The following is a 21,422-nucleotide window of genomic DNA, read 5'->3' on the forward strand; positions in this document are numbered from 1 at the left end:
GTGTAAATGCACCTTTCTCCTGTTCAAGATAATTGAAGTCAGTATCTAGTAAAGATAACAGCCCATAGACTGCAATGTTTACTGATCATGATATGGCATGCATATGTGCACAGTATTTGCTGCAGATATTTCTGCACCAATATCGTGTTTCTTGGCAGGATAATCGCCTTGATATTGCTGCTTTTTTTATGAGATTTTTCCCCGTTCTTTATAAAGGATGAAAAACGCTGCAAAATTGCTGAAAATTGCTGAAAGATTAGAAACTGTTTCAAATCTGCAAGGAAAAAATAAACTGCTTTTCCATGAGATTTCAGAAATCTCATTCACTTTTCTGGTACTATCAAACAGCGGTTTTGGGTTCATGGAGTTATTACAAATATGTCCGTCCCTCCAGTTGAAAGAAATTAACATTTTCCTGGAGGGAAACTTATATCCTACATTATGTCAATTCAGTTTTGTCTGTCGATGATAAAGTGAAGTTTACAGCAATTTTTATTTAAAAAATGTGACATATTCCCAAATCAGCCATAGCCCACAAGTGCACGAAAATATTTCACATTCACCATACACCAGGTGAGCCTGTGTGCTCTCAAATGCCAGGGCTGAGTTTCAGTTCCAGTCTGGCCCTGGCGGTTACATATCTTCTCAAAAGTTTCCTTGACAAAGCATAACATTTCCCTTCAACCAATGCAATCCCTTTCTCTTCTTTCTCTTCACTTGTCCTCTGCTTTCACTATTCCTCACTACTTCACTACAACCCAGCTCGACTCTACAGTTCAGCTAGCAAGAATCCTTTACTTAACCCACAGTTCTGCGTCTTCTTTCCCCTTAGTGGAAAAACTTTGCCAGTATGGCCAGTACTTATCTTTTCTGATGCGGACGTTCTGGAACTCCCGCCCAAGGCACCCTCTTCTTCTCCAAAACTCCATCCTGTCTAGGCTTGTTACCTTTTGGAGTTATTAACTCTGGATCTTACTTCTAGGCGTCCTCTCCCAGGACCTGTCACCAGTAAGTCACTCTATCTCTGTCACTCTTCCTCGTTTCTGCTCCTGATCACGCTGTCTCTTCCTCCCAGTCTCCTCTCACTTTTGACGCACCCCCTGTGCCGTGGGGTACTCGGTAGCCAGGCCGGTCAATGCTGGAGGAAGGTCACGGTGGCAGTGACCCGGTCTGTGACCCAGGGCTGTCAATTAATGGGAAAGTAAAAGGGGAATAAAGTTTTTAGAGATAATGTTCGTGACGCCACCTGTGGTATGCGGCTATATGGGGCCGCCGCTGCGGTACAGATCCTCTGGAGCTGATGGTGATGCAGCAGAGTTGGTTCAGCTCTCCACAGGCAGAGCTTAGCTCCAGGGCAGAATATAGTGATGCTATGAGGTAGATGTTGTTGGTGCTGTGTAGTGCAGGGCTGGTGATGGCGCAGCAATAATTGCAGGACACAGTGGGGTGCAGCCTTCAGGTTTTACTCACAGTTGTTCAACACTCCAGGTTACAAGGGCCAGTGTGTAACCTCCCACGTCGTCCTGTGTCCTCCAGGAAGGGGTTCAGCAATCTCTCAAGTCTCTCAGGAGTACTAAAACGGGACCCCATTCTATGTGCCTTTCCCGGTCGTCTTCCCTGCGCTGGCTCTCACCCTCCTGCCCTGCGCCTCACAATCAGTGTCCCAAGCCGGTAGCCTCGGGTCTTGTCGGGCGACGTGCAGTCCCCTGGACACTATGTGGCCACCTTTTCGGCGATGTAATTGTGGTTGTTGGCTGCAGCACCTTGAAAATGCAGCAGCCTCCGGTTATCTAGCTGAGCCTGATTATTCTCCACTAGTTAGGGGCCGGTCCCCTCTGCGGGCTGATCCCTCCACGTCCGTGTTGATTCAGGTGCACGGGTGGCATCCGTACTCGCCATGCCCCTGGGATCCCTTCGGTTCCTCCTGGAGCCCTCCTCACTGCTCCTCTCTTCTCTCAGTCTCTCCTCCTGGGCCTCTCAGACTGGGCCCTGCACCTTTCTCCACTCCTCCTGAGCAGAGCTCCTCCAGACCTCCTGCTCCAACTCTCTCTCCTCTGTACTGACTGCTTCTAGATGGTTCCCTTCCCTCTTATACTCCTACTGACGGTGCTCCCCTGATCTACTTCCTCCACCCACACCCACTACATGGTTCCACCCTCCAGCTAGGGACCAAGGACTGTGGTCTCCCTTAGGAGCAATCTCGCCCTTCCCTACTGAAGTGGAGTGTATTGGATGCGGGTGTGTGGGTCCCGGGTAGTACTCCCTCCTTACCTGAATGTGGGGTACCACACCTCTGGGTGAGATGCAGTACCTCTGTGGCGACTGAACCCGCAGGGGCACCACACTTATATGGACACTCAAGAATGCAGAACTGCGCACATTGGACCTCAGGTCCTTTCTCTATGCACTCTGGGCCCTATCTGCCTCCCTGACAGGAACTGCGTCCCAGCGCAGCGGCGTATGGCATCACTGCCATGCGCAGATGTCAGCTGCTGGCCTCTGGTAGGCCAGCGGCTGACACTGGTATTGCTGTGCAGAGAGCCGGTCTCTGGCGGCAATACTCTGCATTACAGCTCTGATGTTGGCGGCTGCTGGAGAGAGCCGCGATCGTTACATGGGTCTGTGCCTGCGGGCCACAGGTGAAGAAAGGAACGGAGGACAGGTGAGAATCTTTTTTTTTTCTCTGTCATGTGAAATACAGCACAGGTCACTCAGTATGGGGGGGGGCACTGTGCGCAGTATTGGGGGATGGTGACCTTGAGCGCAGTATGGAGGGACGGGGACCCTGAGTGCTGTATGGAGGGACAGGGACCCTGAGCGCTGTATGGGGGGACGTGGACCCTGAGCACTGTATGGTGGGACGGGGACCCTGAGCGCAGTATGGGGGGGACAGAGACCCTGAGCGCAGTATGGGAGGACAGTGACCCTGTGCGCAGTATGGGGGGACATGGACCCTGTGCACAGTATGGGGGGATGGGGACCCTGTGCGCAGTATGGGGGGATGGGAACCCTGTGCGCAGTATGAGGGGACGGGGACCCTGTGCGCAGTATGAGGGGACGGGGACCCTGTGCGCAGTATGGGGGGACGGGGACCCTGTGCTCAGTATGGGGGGGACCCTGCGCGCCATATGGGGGGAGGCCTGGATGGGGGGCATGTCTGCAACATGGGGACCTGGATGGGGGACATGTCTGCAAGACAAGGTCCAGGATGGGGGACCATGTCTGCAATATGGAGGACCATGTCTGCAATATGGGAGACCTGGATGGGAGACCATGTCTGTAATATGGGGGACCTGGATGGGAGACCATGTCTGCAATATGGGGGACCTGGATGGGAGACCATGTCTGTAATATGGGGGACCTGGATGGGAGACCATGTCTGCAATATGGGGGACCTGGATGGGGGACCATGTCTGCAATATGGGGTAACTGGATGGGAGACCATGTCTGTAATATGGGGGACCTGGATGGGAGACTATATCTGCAATATGGAGGACCTGGATGGGGGACCATGTCTGCAATATGGGGGACTTGGATGGGAGACCATGTCTGCAATATGGGGACCATGTCTGCAATATGGGGGACCTGGATGGGGGACCATGTCTGCAATATGGGGGACCTGGAGTGGAGATCATGTCTGTAATACGGGGGGCCTGGATGGGAGACCATGTCTGTAATATGGGAGACCTGGATGGGAGACCATGTCTGCAATAGGGGGGACCTGGAGGGGAGACCATGTCTGCAATTTGGGGGACCTGGATGGGAGACCATGTCTGTAATATGGGGGACCTTGATGGGAGACCATGTCTGCAATATGGGGGACCTGGATGGGAGACCATGTCTGCAATATGGGGGACCTGGATGGGAGACCATGTCTGCAATATGGGGGACCTGGATGGGAGACCATGTCTGCAATATGGGGGACCTGGATGGGAGACCATGTCTGTAATATGGGGGACCTGGATGGGAGACCATGTCTGCAATATGGGGTACCTGGATGGGGGACCATGTCTGCAATATGGGGGACCTGGTTGGGAGACCATGTCTGTAATATGGGGGACCTGGATGGGAGACCATGTCTGCAATATGGAAGACCTGGATGGGGGACCATGTCTGCAATATGGGGGACCTGGATGGGAGACCATGTCTGCAATATGGGGACCATGTCTGCAATATGGAGGACCTGGATGGGGGACCATGTCTGCAATATGGGGGACCTGGAGAGGAGACCATGTCTGTAATACGGGGGGCCTGGATGGGAGACCATGTCTGCAATATGGGGGACTTGGATGGAAGACCATGTCTGCAATATGGGGGACCTGGATGGGAGACCATGTCTGCAATATGGGAGACCTGGATGGGAGACCATGTCTGCAGTAGGGGGGACCTGGAGGGGAGACCATGTCTGCAATTTGGGGGACCTGGATGGGAGACCATGTCTGTAATATGGGGGACCTTGATGGGAGACCATGTCTGCAATATGGGGGACCTGGATGGGAGACCATGTCTGTAATATGGGGGACCTGGATGGGAGACCATGTCTGCAATATGGGGTACCTGGATGGGGGACCATGTCTGCAATATGGGGGACCTGGTTGGGAGACCATGTCTGTAATATGGGGGACCTGGATGGGAGACCATGTCTGCAATATGGAAGACCTGGATGGGGGACCATGTCTGCAATATGGGGGACCTGGATGGGAGACCATGTCTGCAATATGGGGACCATGTCTGCAATATGGAGGACCTGGATGGGGGACCATGTCTGCAATATGGGGGACCTGGAGAGGAGACCATGTCTGTAATACGGGGGGCCTGGATGGGAGACCATGTCTGCAATATGGGGGACTTGGATGGAAGACCATGTCTGCAATATGGGGGACCTGGATGGGAGACCATGTCTGCAATATGGGAGACCTGGATGGGAGACCATGTCTGCAGTAGGGGGGACCTGGAGGGGAGACCATGTCTGCAATTTGGGGGACCTGGATGGGAGACCATGTCTGTAATATGGGGGACCTTGATGGGAGACCATGTCTGCAATATGGGGGACCTGGATGGGAGACCATGTCTGTAATATGGGGGACCTGGATGGGAGACCATGTCTGCAATATGGGGTACCTGGATGGGGGACCATGTCTGCAATATGGGGGACCTGGTTGGGAGACCATGTCTGTAATATGGGGGACCTGGATGGGAGACCATGTCTGCAATATGGAAGACCTGGATGGGGGACCATGTCTGCAATATGGGGGACCTGGATGGGAGACCATGTCTGCAATATGGGGACCATGTCTGCAATATGGAGGACCTGGATGGGGGACCATGTCTGCAATATGGGGGACCTGGAGAGGAGACCATGTCTGTAATACGGGGGGCCTGGATGGGAGACCATGTCTGCAATATGGGGGACTTGGATGGAAGACCATGTCTGCAATATGGGGGACCTGGATGGGAGACCATGTCTGCAATATGGGAGACCTGGATGGGAGACCATGTCTGCAGTAGGGGGGACCTGGAGGGGAGACCATGTCTGCAATTTGGGGGACCTGGATGGGAGACCATGTCTGTAATATGGGGGACCTTGATGGGAGACCATGTCTGCAATATGGGGGACCTGGATGGGAGACCATGTCTGCAATATGGGGGACCTGGATGGGAGACCATGTCTGCAATATGGGGGACCTGGATGGGAGACCATGTCTGCAATATGGGGGACCTGGATGGGAGACCATGTCTGAAATATGGGGGACCTGGATGGGAGACCATGTCTACAATATGGGGGACCTGGATGGGAGACCATGTCTGCAATATGGGGGACCTGGATGAGAAACCATGTCTGCAATATGGGGGACCTGGATGGGAGACCATGTCTGTAATATGGGGGACCTGGATGGGAGACCATGTCTGCAATATGGGGGACCTGGATGGAAGACCATGTCTGCAATATGGGGGACCTGGATGGGAGACCATGTCTGCAATATGGGGGACCTGGATGGGAGACCATGTCTGTAATATGGGGGACCTGGATAGGAGACCATGTCTGTAATATGGGGGACCTGCATGGAAGACCATGTCTGCAATATGGGGGACCTGGATGGGAGACCATGCCTGTAATATGGGGGACCGGGATGGGAGACCATGTCTGTAATATGGGGAACCTGGATTGGAGACCATGTCTGCAATATGGGGGACCTGGATGGGAGACCATGTCTGCAATATGGGGGACCTGGATGGGAGACCATGTCTGCAATATGGGGGACCTGCATGGAAGACCATGTCTGCAATATGGGGGACCTGGATGGGAGACCATGCCTGCAATATGGGGGACCGGGATGGGAGACCATGTCTGTAATATGGGGAACCTGGATTGGAGACCATGTCTGCAATATGGGGGACCTGGATGGGAGACCATGTCTGCAATATGGGGGACCTGGATGGGAGACCATGTCTACAAGATGAGGACCAGTTCAAAAGGTGTATAGAAAATAAAATGGTATCACTAAAAATGTCACTTTGTCATGCAAATAATGCGGCCCCCCAAATTAAATGTTTTTCCGTGTGCGCCAATATGCCCAGCTGAGTTTGAGACCCCTGATCTAGATGGTCTCTTCCTCCTTTCCTTACAGATGGCCACTTTCCTCTGCCCAGGACAGTCGCAGAGGGAATCTTCTATCTGTAACCTGGTGCAGCACACAGTAAAAAGTTTCCACTACTTATCGTTTAGCCACCACTCAGAATCCCAAGGCTCAATAACCTTTAGCCCACCCTCTTGAAAGTGTGGATGTTATTACATTGGGCATGTTGCCCCTATGATTTTACATTGTTCCTTTGCACTGTATGTTTCTATATGACATTGTATTTCATTGCCATGCCATAGTGTTGCTAGAGGAAGATAATGACATGTAAGATTTGTGTGTTTCCAGCCCATACATGTACTTATGTTCAGTGCACTTATCTATGTTTTAGTTGTCTGTTCATTTCCAGCAATTTATCAGTAGGTGTGCTGTGTGCCTATGAGGAATACTGAGTTTTCTAGTGCTGCAGCTGCTAAGGAGTTAACATCTGTAGACAGTCCAGGAGGGAGAGTCTGGGTAGCCAGTGTATGAATGATAGAGGTTTTTCATGGGTTTGCTTCCCTTCTTTTTGTGACAGATGCAGAGGAGTGTGCCTTTCCAAATCAAGTCCTATCAGTTTAATTAAACACAGCTGGACTCCAATGAAGGAGTAGGACCATCTCAAGGAGGATCACAAGGAAATGGACAGCATGTGACTTAAATATGAGTGTCTGAGCAAAGGGTCTGAATACTTATGACCATGTGATATTTCAGTTTTTATTTTTTAATAAATTTGCAAAAATTTCTACATTTGTTTTTTTTTTTCAGTCAAGATGGGGTGCAGAATGTACATTAATGATAAAAAATGAACTTTTTAGAATTTACCGAATGGCTGCAATGAAACTAAGAGTGAAAAATGTAAAGGGGTCTGAATACTTTTCGGACCCACTGTAAGGCGAGATCTGTTAATCACCTAGAGCGACACACACGGGGGCCGCGCTGGACTAGTCTCATCTCTGGCTGTGATCTCATCCTGGATCCTCAAAGTATATCCTCTCTGAAATGTCTGGGCGTTTCAGAGAATAATATATCTGGCTGCAATACTGCAGCACTTATCAAGTTTACTCAATGATTAACAAATCAAAGTTTGGCAGAATATGGCAGCCCCGGATAACTTATTATTTTAGTTCCTAAGTATCATTTAATTTGTAACTATCCTCATGCGCGATTACCTCTCACATAGTTTGTCCTCGTCTTAAGTGGAAGCTATTGTCATAAATTGACCCATCTATTAAAGGGAACATGACAGGTCCCCCATGTCCCTCAAACCACCAGCATTTTTATCTCCCTGTATAAGCACCCTGCCTACCAGTCCTTTCATACTGTTAGACACATGAACAGATCTTTAAAAAAAAGTATTTTACAGTCCATTTTTAATATGCAAATTAACCTTTCAACTAGTGGACAGGGCGTTAGTTTCCCCAGACTACTCGTCTCACTCAGCATGTTATCAAGCCACTGTGGGAGTGACAACATGATTTGCAAGAGTCAACCTCATCGCCAGCTCCCTGCAAATATTGCGCTTGCCTGCGACTTTCTTTCCAACAGGTGTTAAGGGTGTGTCAGGTTTGACAGACAGTCATTCTGGATCCAGCTGTAGAAGGTCATTGCGCTTGGCCTTGAGACACCTTCTTGATCCTTTCATCATCCCTCCCTCTCTAGGACCCAGCGGTGATCTCCACTTTCTGCTACTAATTAACACACCCTTGCTGGACCTTTAAATAACACCCAGTTTCTCCAGAGAATCGCTGGTGATAGAGTAAATTCCTCTGTTCGGGTATGAAGCTCTGGCAATTGGCTGGATTCTCCTTGGAGTTCCTTTGTGATCTTTGTCGTGATTTCTCTGGTGTCTTCTCAAAGCTATGTGTATCCCCTTGTCTGTTTCCCTGGTTTGTCTTTAGTTACAGTAGGGCTGACTAGTGCTCACCCCGCCCCCTCCCTACCTAGGGCCTAGCTCTAGGGACAGTTAGGTATTAGGTTTCCTACTCGGCGATAGTTGCGGAACCTATTTAGGGACAATAGGGGAGTCAGGGTGGTGTTAGATCTGCCTTGGGGTCTCCACTCTCCCTTTCCCTAGTTGCTGAGCTTCCCCCCTTTTCTTATTGTCGTATGCTGGGTCTTTCCCATACCTAGCATGACAACAGGTCATTGTTCCTCTGAAGCCGGGTGTCTGCTTCTCAGCTTTAGAAGAACATTGCACATGTCTGGAAGCGAAGAAGAAGCTTGATCTTCTGCTCATTCATTGACGTCAGGCATCTTCTTCTCTTGCGACAAGTCATGGCCGAAGAGTGGGAGACTATCCTTCCTGTCCTTCTATTTTCTCGTCATTAATAAAGACACAGTTTGTTTGTTTTTTATTCGTGTTTATTAAAATATTTAAGAAAAACATTGAAAACAAAATTTAAAAAAATTCTAATTTCAATTTAACGAACATTCTTTGAATAAATACAGACAATATACAATGTAATTCATATAACTCACTAGAAGCAGCTACTAGTATATATAATACTGGATAACCGTCGATACTTCCTCCAAGCTCGGTTCTGAGTCTTCCATTTCCACCATGGATAGTCCAATCATTCCATGAAGCAGTTTCCTCTGAACAGAATATCCCAAGTTCTTCCTCCTCGGGTTCACCGCACTGTTCAGTTATAAGGAGATTTCTTTTAAATGGATTTTATGAATCCATTTTTCATTCTCTATTTCTTCTGCTTCCAATGGAATATCTTTGTGCCTGAGGATTGAACAGATTAAGTTATTACATGTTCTTCAGAACAAATGAAGTAGCGCTTCCTATAATCAAATGCCCAATGTTCCATCATCATCCCTGATTTGGAAGAGGCTTTTATCCTAGCTCAATTGCTATGTGTATGGCCGCTAACTAAAGAGTAACCAATGTTTTATTTTTTTTATTTCATAAATCAATAGTGCACACGAAAATAAGCAACTTTGTAAAATATCTTATCAGAGAAATCCGCTTCTTTCTCCTCCTTTAATGATCAGTCATTCTCAAAATTCCCAATGGGTAAAATCTGTCTTCAGTGAAGACAGATTTTTCCATTACTGAAATAGGAGAGGACAGTTGGTGCTCATAAAGTTCTATGGAGAATTTTAACTGTTGTTTCAGGAGAACTTGCTCTTTTCTCCATTAAATTGTAAAAGCACCAACTGTCATCTCCTATGTCAGAAATGGGAAAATCTGTCTTCACTGAATACAGATTTTACCCACAAATCGAGAGTGAAAAATCAATCCAGGAGGAGAAAGAAGTATATTTCTCTGATAAGATATATTACAAAATTTCTTATTTTCATGTGTATTATTGATTTATGAAATAAAAATGAAAACAACTGTTACTCTTAAAGGCTTTTCATCAATATAAGGTATTCTATAATCCTGTACTAAGCAAAGGTAAATGGTCACGGTCTTTTAAAAAAACTTTTATTTTATCGTCAATGCCGATATTCTTTCATTACCAAAAATATTAGTTTTGTGAAAATTTTCTATAAAGTTATGGAGACTAGGTGTCTCTTTTCTGGGCTCTCTGGCTATTGTTAAGACTGATCCATCTCTAGTTACAGTCAAGCAGGACAGTTTTCAGGAAATGGGAGCGGTCCCTCACATGTCTGATGTTGCTCCTGACTCTTAGGGTATGTGCACACGTTGAGTATTTGGTGCAGAAATTTCTGTACCATTTCTGCATCTCTTGGCAGAAAAAAACGAAGCGTCAAAGCCAGATATTTTTGCCTCGTTTTTTACCTGCGTTTTTGGTGCAGATTTTTCCCCATTCATTAGTTTTTTGTTTTTTTTTACATATAGTTCGACTTCAAATTGTAGGTGCACATCTTCGTGAATGTTTGCTACTATTTTATTTGTAGGGTCTCACTGCCATCTACTGGTAGGAAGGAGAAATGTTCTCAATTTGTCTGTATTGTTCTGTCAATTTATGCATAAAAATGGCTAATACTGTTTCATTTATGACATGAGGGGGCTGAGGACGCCTCCAAGAAGGCCGCTGTAATCAACTTTGACGCTATATTATATCATCGTGAGATGCACCATAAAAAAAGGGTCAGATTCATCAAACTGTTTTCTCCAAAACTGTTTCAAATACTGCAAATTTTTTTAAGCAGAAATTTTGTGACTTTCTGCTGGATGCACAATTTTTTTCAAAAGCGTCCAAGCCCTGCCAGCTAATTTACTCCATAAAAGTGACGTGAATTATGGCAGAAATGTGTGACATTTCTTACACTGGGACGAAGCAGCTGAAAGAAGCAAAAAAGTCATTAGGAGCCGTATGTCTCTTAACCCCTTAAGCCCCGCGGGTGGTTTGCACGTTAATGACCGGGACAATTTTTTTTTTTTTTTTTTTTTTTTTTTTTATAATAATATTTATTGATGGGTACATTATATTTTTATTTTTGGTGTATTATTTTTTTTATTTTTTTATAATATTTTTGCACATTTTTTTTTTTCCCACTTTCACACAGTTTATACACTTTATTACTTTGTCCCACTCTGGGACTTTCACTTTTTTTTTTCTGATCGCCTGCATGGCACAGGAATGAAAGCACCATCCCTATGCCATGAAGGCTGTCAGAAGTGCACAGTGTGAAGATTGTTTGGAGATGCACTGCGCATGCCCAAGCAATCTTCCTGCTCTCTGGTGACCCGGATGTTGTCATGACGACATCGGGTCGTCATGGCAACACCCGGGAAGCCTTTGCAGACTGCGCTGGAAGCCGGAAGAGGAGGTGAGTATCGCCGATCACCTCCCCTTGCCCCCGCAATGCCGCGATCGACTTCGATTGCAGCATCGCGGGGGTTAATGTGCTGGGAGCGGTGCAGGACCACTCCCTGCACATAGTACCGGGTTGTGTCGGGCTGTGACAATCAGCTGACACCCGGCGGCGATCGCGCCCGCACAGCCTGTGTGCGCGCGCGATCGCCATGACGTACTAATACGGGTCTGGCTCTTAAGTCCCAGGGCACAGACGCGTATTAGTACGTCAGATGTTATTAAGGGGTTAAAGGGAATCTGACAGCATTTTTTTTCTATGTAATCTGAGATCAGCTCGAGGTAGGGGCTGAGACACTGATTCCAGCGATGTGTCACTTATTAGGCTGTGTGCTGTTGTTTTAATACAATGAGTGTTTTATTGGCAGAAGATTATCAATGCCGGACTAGGTGTCACATGCCTCCTGGTCCAGCCACACCCCCAGCACTGATGCAGCTTACTGTCAATATACAATGTACACAGTAAGCTGCCAACTAGTGGTTTGGGCAGGGTCAGTTTTCTGAGCTCTGCTACATCTAAACTAAGTATAGCCAGTAAACTAAGTGATTCATCACTGGAATCAGGGTCTCTTTCCCTTCATTATGCTGCTCTCAATGATGTAGCTAAAACCTGGTGACAGATTTATTCTTTTTAATGAATTTGGTGCATCTTACTCTAACGCACAGCCGTGTAAAACAATGGTTTTGGTGAATCGGGGCAGATACAGCCAATACACAGCAGACCCATTTTCCTAATCTTGTACTCGACCTTTAAACTAATCAGAAAGCAATTGGATCACGAAACCTGCAGATTAAGAAAATAAAAGCAGAAGCTGATACCTGTGTTCAATCTCGTTAATGGTATCTGGTAATGAAGAGTCTTTGGTCTCCAGCAGAAAGCAAGAGAAGAAGCCTGCAATTATGGGAGTGATTCCAAAAAGCATGGGCAGGATCGTCGCTGAAAAATCCCCTGTTAAGTGCAAAACAGATGCCACAGCAGAGCCCAGGCGGGCATTCATAGCGCTGAAGCCCATCCCAGTTTGCCTGCATGGGACAAGGAGAAATATTACTTTTATTAGTATTTGTTCACTTAAAGTGAACCCTTCACATTGAACACAGTGTCTGATCTGCAGGAGGAGCTGAGCAAATATAGAACTTCAGTACTTTATCAGGTTTTTTTTATAGGCTTAGAAGTCCAGAGGGCCGTTCTATTCAATAATTTGCAGTCTTCCATATATGGTTGTGCATAGTGACATCACTGTCAATCACTAAGTAGTACCGCCCACTGGACTCCTAAGCATAAAATGAACTGAAATTTAAATGGAAAAAACAACCAAAGTTCTATTGAATCTCTCTATGTGCACAACCAGGTTAAATCAGACTTAGCTCTAATTAAAACCTTTCTATAGGTTCCCTACAAATTACTACATCTGGAAATCCCAATTTTAAGGGGTTGTCCACAACTATGATATTGATGACCTGTCCTTAAGTCACCTGTATATGTGGGCTGCCACCCGAAGCTTCTACCAATTATAATTATACAAAATATTCTGCATCTTTATATTTGCAAAAATAATAATGTTTCAAAGTGCTGAAACTTTTAATGCATTAATTATACGTAGCAGTAAAAGGAAAACTCTTTGATATCATAAAAACAAGAACCAAGTAAAAATTGTCATTGTCAGATATGAATTTGGAAGGTCAAAAACTCATTAAGAAACGGCTCATTTCATAACTGAACCCGAAAATCTGTAGAACAGGGTTAGCAGTTACCAGCTTCAGCGGAGGCTGGATGTAAAAAATGATAAATTAAAAATAAAATAATAATAATGATAAAAAATATATATTTAACACTTTGAGAGACAACATATTACTTTTTTTTCATTTCTCAAGTATTTAATTATTAATTTAATTATTTGCGATATTGTCAGAGCTCTTGTTTATTTGATTGCAAGTGTATTCCAAATCATTTCTAATTAGACAACTTGGATTTGGATATAAACAGTGTACAGAGCCAGAACACCCCCGCTCCGTACACTGTTTAGTGGCTGCAGATCAGCTCCTATTCATTTGAATAGGAGCTGATCTGCAGTACACAAGAGCAGCCACTAGACGGTGTATGGAGCTGTTATGTTTCAGCTTAGTGCACTGTTTGCACTCGGCCTCCGCCAGAGCTGATAACATCTATGGAGGTGCCGGGTGTCAGATCCACATCGATCTAATATTGATAAACCTTTCCTAGGGATAAGTCATCAATATCAAAGGAGTGGATAACAGAAGTAGACTGATATGTAAAAGCACAAGCGCAGGATAAGCTATGACTGTTTAAGTAGATAATATCTGATTTGTTGAACCAGATCTGCAATCAATCAAATTAATTAATAATGAAAAATTCAATGCAAACCCACCTGATCTCTGTAGGGTAGAGTTCTCCAGTGTACAGATACATGCATGTAATAGAACAAGCCAGAAAAGCCTTTCCAGTCACCGCTAGGACTGTACACACCATCTGCATTTCTGCAAGAGAACAGTATATACTATGTAGTCTATATACTGTAGTGGTAGAAACAAGACACTTGGTAGCAGAGATGTAATGTAACTTTGAGCTAACGAGATGCAAAATGTAGCAAACTCTTGGAACTCAACGCAATAAAGCGTAACAAATGAAAGACTATGATCCTTTAGCTATTGTTGGAGGGAATTAACAGGTAATTGATCGGTTTTAGGGCTCGTGTTTATGGCCATATTTTCGGTCTGAGTGCGATCCGACAAAACATCGGATGGCAATCGGACCAATATTATTCTATGGGGCCATGATTTTTTTTCTCGGGCCAAGATAAAAGTAATTGCATGCCGAGTTTGACCTGGTATTCGGATCACACTTGGCCATGCAAGTCAATGAATCCGTGGGAAACATCGGGCTGCACTTGGATGACATCTGAGTGCAGTCCGATTTCCATGGACTGACACAGTGGAGAAGATGGAGACATTTTTTTTCTCCATCTTCTCCATTGTGATCCAATTCTCATCCAGTGTGATCCAATTCTTATCCAAGAGAATTGGATTACACTATGATCAAACTCTGACCAGTGTGACATTTACATAATCGACCCGATTCTCTCATGGTCGTCTGCACCTATCCTCACCTTGAGGAGTGAAGCTGTAAGATAGCACCATTACTCCAGCCAGAAACAAGGACGCAAACTGCATGACTCGTCTTCCCACAAACGTCATCACTAACATCACAATCAGTTTTGCCGTCATTTCCACACCGCCAAATAGTGCCTGGGCCAGAAAAATGTTGAGTCCAAAATTCTTAAGGTCCATGCTAAGCCCATAATAGGCAAAATTACTTGAAAACCTATTGGGAAAAAAAGGAGATTTATCTATACTGTAGTTATGACTTTAGTTTGGATATTTAGTGGATACGTAATGGTAGTGGCACTATTTATTGGCTAGATTTTTTATCCACTTGATCTTTTGCCATATAGTACATAAAACAATATATTTTCCAATAACATAATAAAGGAGCACATACTATATTGGATTGAAGAAATGAATTACCCCCAATCAGGGTCAACTTACCAAACTAGAACTAGACAGATGGACATTCGTCTTATAGCCGGAGTGCGGACAAGGTCAAACACCGAGTGGGACGTTCTGATAATAAGAATATCTTTCCGCATCTCAGAGCAAAGCATCTGTGGACGGAGCGTGATGGATATGGAAGATAGTTAAAGAAATGATCAAAAATACTGTACATTGAAGAAATTCAGAAAACTGATGTGAAATGAGTGTAAGTATAAATGCACATTGTATTTCTGCACTACAATCAATGTTTACACCGATAATAAGCTCCCAACATACATTACCATTTTCACAGATCCTGATTATTAGACTAAGGCCAAGAAAATGTCCTTTCGGGCTCGGGCTCAATGAGTATCTGCATATTTTTTATCCATCAATATAGGAAAGAGCCCCAGACTGCATTCTCCTATACAAATACCACGGCCAAAAAACATATTTTTTATTAAAAGGCCAAGATTGTGCTTTCTTCGCCCAGGTTCTCTGAAAAATGTGCCACCTAAAGAAAACAATGTACAAGGATGTGGTCTATCGCAGCCGACTCCGAAAGGAGGATGGCTCCCAACAAACCATTGCCTATCTCTCTGAGCCAGAAGGTTACAACGAGGGACCAGGACAACTGGCTGCCCTTTGCCAAAGTTCAGGGAAAGCCCAAATGCTCTTGGATGCCACCCAAGTGAAACCAAGAGCCAATCTAGACTGGTTCCTCTCCTGAAGAGGAGGAGCTGGGGGTTGTGCAGGGGGGAGTGGAATCTGATGGCAACACAATCCCCACTAGACCATTCAGGAGCAAATTCATAAGTGAACCACATTCCGAGAAGTCCTTAACGCAGGACACACGTGAAAAAATAAATGTGACACACAGTGGAAAAAAAATAATTAATTAAACAGTGGAAGGTGTTTTCAGTGTAAAAATGAATGAATCCCCCTGCCGGGGATTTAAAAATTCCCCCATCCTTGCCAGAAAGCCTGGATTGAGGGTGTGTGCTTAACTAAATGTGAAAATTTCACACTAAGTGCTAGTGCAAATGCGAAGTGAAGTGCTAGTGCAAATGTGTCAAAATTCAAGTAGGGTTCCAAATCCTAGTGAATTAAGGCACTGCAGGATCACCACTCCTGGGCACTTTGCGCCTTGGGCTTTCAAATGTACCCAGCCTAATTGCGTCGATCCTGGGGGCCATGACTTCCACTGGATTACTATAATAAAAAGCCATTTGGCGTACTAACAAGCGCACTGTAACCAGTGTGTATTATGTATCAATCTATTAGGGTGGCCCACGCCAAAGCCGCCTATTTGAAAGATACCACACTTGATCTTAGTCAAAAGGCAAAAAACATACAGAGCGGATGCACACGTTCCGGATTTGGTGCATAGTTTCTTGATATATTGGAGTGCAGAAAAGCCGCAGATAATACACTGCCAGGTAAGTTAATGCGATTTTAAAAATCTCATCCGCACACTGAAAAATTTTCCGCACATAAATTGACCTGCTGTGCGGATTTTAAGATGTGCATCATGTCAATTCTTTGCACAAAATTCACTGCAGTCTTCATTTTTGCATTGAATAAAGTGAAATTCCCAACACAATTTCCAACAAAATCTGCATGCAACATGGATTTTGATGAAGAACTGCAGAGGAAATGCTGCAGGAAGCTGCGGATAAGCAGCAGAAAATGTGCATCATATCTGCAACATGTGCATATACTCTTAGTGCGCAGTGTGCATTTTTTTTTACAGTGGCTTCATATAGTGAACACACACAGTATCCAAAAAATCGGTGGCCATTGTCAGACATATACAAGGTGTCGTTCTTGATCTTATTCATGCATATTTTCCATGAAATATTAGAATAAATTTTGCATGAAAAGATTATGTGACTGTACCCTGCCAAAACATTGCGTATTTTACCTCTGCTGTCAATTTCTCTCCTTCTTTCCATTTTCCATTGATTCGAGCAGCCTGCCTTAAATGCTTCAGAGCCTTATGAGGGTCACCCCGAAGAATTAGCCATCGAGCAGATTCAGGTAGCCACCTGAACCAAGAGATAGAAGATATGAATAAGTGTAAAGATGGGTTAATTATTCCAACTCCTCCATATGGGGACACATCTTCCACTCTCTCATAGGGACTAGTAAGAGCTTACCAAGAGTAAATGAAGAAGATTAAGAAAGGGGCAGAAACTGCAAACTGAAGCCATCGCCAGTCTCGGATCACGTATGCCATAGAGGCTAAAACTATTTGTCCCACTGAGTAGGAAAAGCCGAAAAAATTTCCAGCCAGTGTCCGGCCACGCTTGGGCATCCACTCTAAGACTGCAAAATAAAGGAGATTGGTAAAAAGAAATGTTTGATTGGTACAGAAATGCTATAGTAAATGATTGACTCTTAATCTGTCATCATAGGATACTTGCTTAAGGAGATGCTGTTCACAGAGATAGCCGATGACGCCACACCACAAAGGAAGCGGAAAGCACAGTAGCCATCATATGTAGGTAAGAAGGCGGCACAGCTTCCAGCTATCCCCATCTGAAGGTAAGACCATGTGAGGATCTCCATTCTGCCCAATCTATGACACCAAGACAAATCATCATGGTGAAATGTGTTATGAAAACCAAGGCGTTGATTACTCTGTGGATTTACCTGTTTTGGTTCACCCCAGGGCATCATTTAACATACAAGAAATGTTTGTGGTTATGGGCTTGCCGGCCCCCCAGAATATTCTCCAATGTGCCTAGGCTCTAAAACAATACAACGCTCCAAAGGAAGACAATCCTGATTAGAGCAGACTTTGGAGCCAATCAATTGCTACTAGGAAATAATTTTTGGATTGATTCATAAATTAAAGCTATAAGATGTTGTGTGTGTATGTATTTGTAATATGTGTTCATCTGTAATATGCGTGTGTGTAATGTGTGTATGTAATGTACAGTACAGACCAAAAGTTTGGACACACCTTCTCATTTAAAGATTTTTCTGTATTTTCATGACTATGAAAATTGTACATTCACACTGAAGGCATCAAAACTATGAATTAACACATGTGGAATTATATACTTAACAAAAAGGTGTGAAACAACTGAAAATGTCTTATATTCTAGGTTCTTCAAAGTAGCCACCTTTTGCTTTGATGACTGCTTTGCACACTCTTGGCAAAGAGAATGCCAAGAGTGTGCAAAGCAGTCATCAAAGCAAAAGGTGGCTACTTTGAAGAACCTAGAATATAAGACATATTTTCAGTTGTTTCACACCTTTTTGTTAAGTATATAATTCCACATGTGTTAATTCATAGTTTTGATGCCTTCAGTGTGAATGTACAATTTTCATAGTCATGAAAATACAGAAAAATCATTAAATGAGAAGGTGCGTCCAAACTTTTGGTCTGTACTGTATGTGTACATGTAATGTGTGTGTATGTGTAATGTATGTGTAATATGCATGTGTAATGTGTGTTTATGTGTGTGTGTATGTGTATGTGAGTATATAATATACGTGTGATGTGTATGTATGTATTTGTAATGTGTGTGCATCTGTAATGTGTGTGAAATGTATGTATAATGCATGTGCGCATGTATGTGAATGTGTAATGCATGTGTAATATATATGTGTATGCGTAATGTGTGTATAATGTATGTGTAATGTGTGTGTATTTATGTGTGCATATAATATAGGTGTGTAATTTGTAATGTAATGTGTATTTGTAATTGGGTATATGTGTAATGATGTGTGTATTTGTAATGGATGTCTAATGTGTGTGCATGTGCAATGTGTGTGTATGTGTAATGTATTTGTATGTTATATGTGTAAAATATGTGTACATGGGCGTACCCACCGTGGGGCAGGGGGGGAGCAGCTGCCCCCCCCTAGAAGCAGGGCCACACGCCGCACACCAGGGCCGGTGTCAGCACCCGGGCAAATGCCGGGGCCCTGAGCAGGCGGGGGGGGCCTCACCGTCAGCGCCCGCTCCCCCCACGCTTGCTCAGGGCCCCGGCACCCGGCACAATACTTACCCCTCCCCGTGCCTCCGCAACAGCTCTTGTCTCCTCCGCGGCTGCTGCACTGTGACGTCTCAGGTCAGAGGGCGCGGTGACGTCTTTACACCGCGCTCTTTCCTGAGCAGTCACAGCGCAGAGCGGGATGAGGCCGGCGACTCTGGAGTCTGGAGCAGCAGCAGCAGGTTAGAAGTGAGGTGAGTATTTGATTTTTTTTTTTATTGTATGGAGGCCTGTGGCAGTATAAGGGAGGGGGGTGAGGTGGGGGTGTGTGACATCCTGCATGGGGCATTATAAGGGGGGGTGACATCCTGCATGGGGCAGTATAAGGGGTGGTGACATCCTGCATGGGGCATTATAAGGGAGGGGGGTGACATCCTGCATGGGGCATTATAAGGGGGGGGTGACATCCTGCGTGGGGCATTATAAGGGTGGGGGAGACATCCTGCATGGGGCATTATAAGGGAGGGGTGGTGTGTGACATCCTGCATGGGGCATTATAAGGGAGGGGGGGTGTGACATCCTGCATGGGGCATTATAAGGGAGGAGTGGGTGTGTGACATCCTGCATGGGGCATTATAAGGGAGGGGGTGTGTGACATCCTGCATGAGGCATTATAAGGGAGGAGGGGTGTGTGACATCCTTCATGGGGCATTATAAGGGAGGGGTGTGTGTGTGACATCCTGCATGGGGCATTATAAGGGAGGGGGGGGTGAAATCCTGCATGGGACACTATAAGGGAGGGGGGTGTGTGTGTGACATCCCGCATGAGACATTATAAGGGAGGGGGTGTGTGTGTCAACCTGCATGGGGCATTATAAGGGGGGGAACAGCCTGCATGGGGCATTATGAGGGGGGGAACAGCGTGCATGGGGTATTATGTGGGGGGAAGAGCCTGCGTGGCGCATTATGTGGGGGGAACAGCCTGCGTGGGGCATTATGTGGGGGAGGAACAGCCTGCATGAGGCATTATGTGTGGGGAACAGCCTGCATGGAGCGTTATATGGGGGCCAGTATCCTGTATGGAGAGTTATATGGGGGCCAGTATTCTTTATGGAGCGTTATATGGGGGCCAGTATTCTGTATGGAGCATTATATGGGGGCCAGTATCCTGTATGGAGCGTTATATGGGAGCCAGTATTCTGTATGGAGCGTTATATGGGGGCCAGTATTCTGTATGGAGCGTTATATGGGGGCCAGTATCCTGCATGGAGCGTTGTATGGGGGCCAGTATTCTGTATGGAGCGTTATATGGGGGCCAGTATCCTGTATGGAGCGTTATATGGGAGCCAGTATTCTGTATGGAGCGTTATATGGGGGCCAGTATTCTGTATGGAGCATTATATGGGGGCCAGTATCCTGTATGGAGCGTTATATGGGGACCAGTATCCTGTATGGGGCATTTTATGGGGGCCAGTATACTGTGTGGAACGATTCGCCGGTTTCTGAGCTATTGTGGAATTTACAATACATATCACTCATGTAATGTAAGAAGTGAAATCTTTGCATTGTACTATATATATATTTCTCTTCGGTATCTGTGACCATGGCTTGCCCCTCCCTAGTTTTGATCCTAGGTACGCCCATGTATGTGTATGTGTAGTATATGTGTATGTGTAATATACATGTGTAATGTATGTGTATGTGTAGTATCTGTGTATGGATGTGTTTGTATAATGTATGTGTAATGTATTTGTAATGGATATATGTGTAATTATGTGTGTATTTGTAATGTATGTCTGTCTAAAATGTGTGTGCCATATGTAGGTGTATTGTACAGTTAGGTCCATATATATTTGGACAGAGACAACATTTTTCTAATTTTGGTTCTATACATTACCACAATGAATTTTAAACCAAAACAATTCAGATGCAGTTGAAGTTCAGACTTTCAGCTTTCATTTGAGGGTATCCACATTAAAATTGGATGAAGGGTTTAGGAGTTTCAGCTCCTTAACATGTGCCACCCTGTTTTTAAAGGGACCAAAAGTAATTGGACAGATTGAATAATTGTAAATAAAATGTTCATTTCTAGTACTTGGTTGAAAACCCTTTGTTGGCAATGACTGCCTGAAGTCTTGAACTCATGGACATCACCAGACGCTGGGTTTCCTCCTTTTTGATGCTCTGCCAGGCCTTCACTGTGGTGGTTTTCAGTTGCTGTTTGTTTGTGGGCCTTTCTGTCTGAAGTTTAGTCTTTAACAAGTGAAATGCATGCTCAATTGGGTTGAGATCAGGTGACTGACTTGGCCATTCAAGAATATTCCACTTCTTTGCTTTAATAAACTCCTGGGTTGCTTTGGCTTTATGTTTTGGGTCATTGTCCATCTGTAGTATGAAACGACGACCAATCAGTTTGGCTGCATTTGGCTGGATCTGAGCACACAGTATGGCTCTGAATACATCAGAATTCATTCGGCTGCTTCTGTCCTGTGTCACATCATCAATAAACACTA

General features: G+C 45.1%; 1 protein-coding gene across 1 annotated transcript in view; it reads right to left on the minus strand.

Moving 5' to 3' along the window:
• Positions 1–9,084: 9,084 nt before the first annotated feature.
• The window catches only part of LOC141174586 (solute carrier family 22 member 20-like), a 39,428-nt gene continuing 27,090 nt past the window's right edge, over positions 9,085–21,422 (minus strand). The window contains exons 3-10 of the mRNA XM_073659528.1: positions 17,389–17,543; positions 17,122–17,290; positions 16,887–17,010; positions 14,978–15,093; positions 14,539–14,753; positions 13,801–13,909; positions 12,233–12,436; positions 9,085–9,351 (exon numbers count right to left, since the gene is read on the minus strand). Of these exons, the coding sequence (XP_073515629.1) occupies positions 9,267–9,351; positions 12,233–12,436; positions 13,801–13,909; positions 14,539–14,753; positions 14,978–15,093; positions 16,887–17,010; positions 17,122–17,290; positions 17,389–17,543 (1,177 nt within the window). The 3' untranslated portion in view covers positions 9,085–9,266. The remainder of the gene's footprint in view (positions 9,352–12,232; positions 12,437–13,800; positions 13,910–14,538; positions 14,754–14,977; positions 15,094–16,886; positions 17,011–17,121; positions 17,291–17,388; positions 17,544–21,422) is intronic.

The sequence above is a fragment of the Phyllobates terribilis genome, unplaced genomic scaffold (assembly GCF_046119375.1).
Source record: "Phyllobates terribilis strain yellow unplaced genomic scaffold, ASM4611937v1 Scaffold_13__5_contigs__length_258822181, whole genome shotgun sequence".
Classification (NCBI taxonomy): domain Eukaryota; kingdom Metazoa; phylum Chordata; class Amphibia; order Anura; family Dendrobatidae; genus Phyllobates; species Phyllobates terribilis.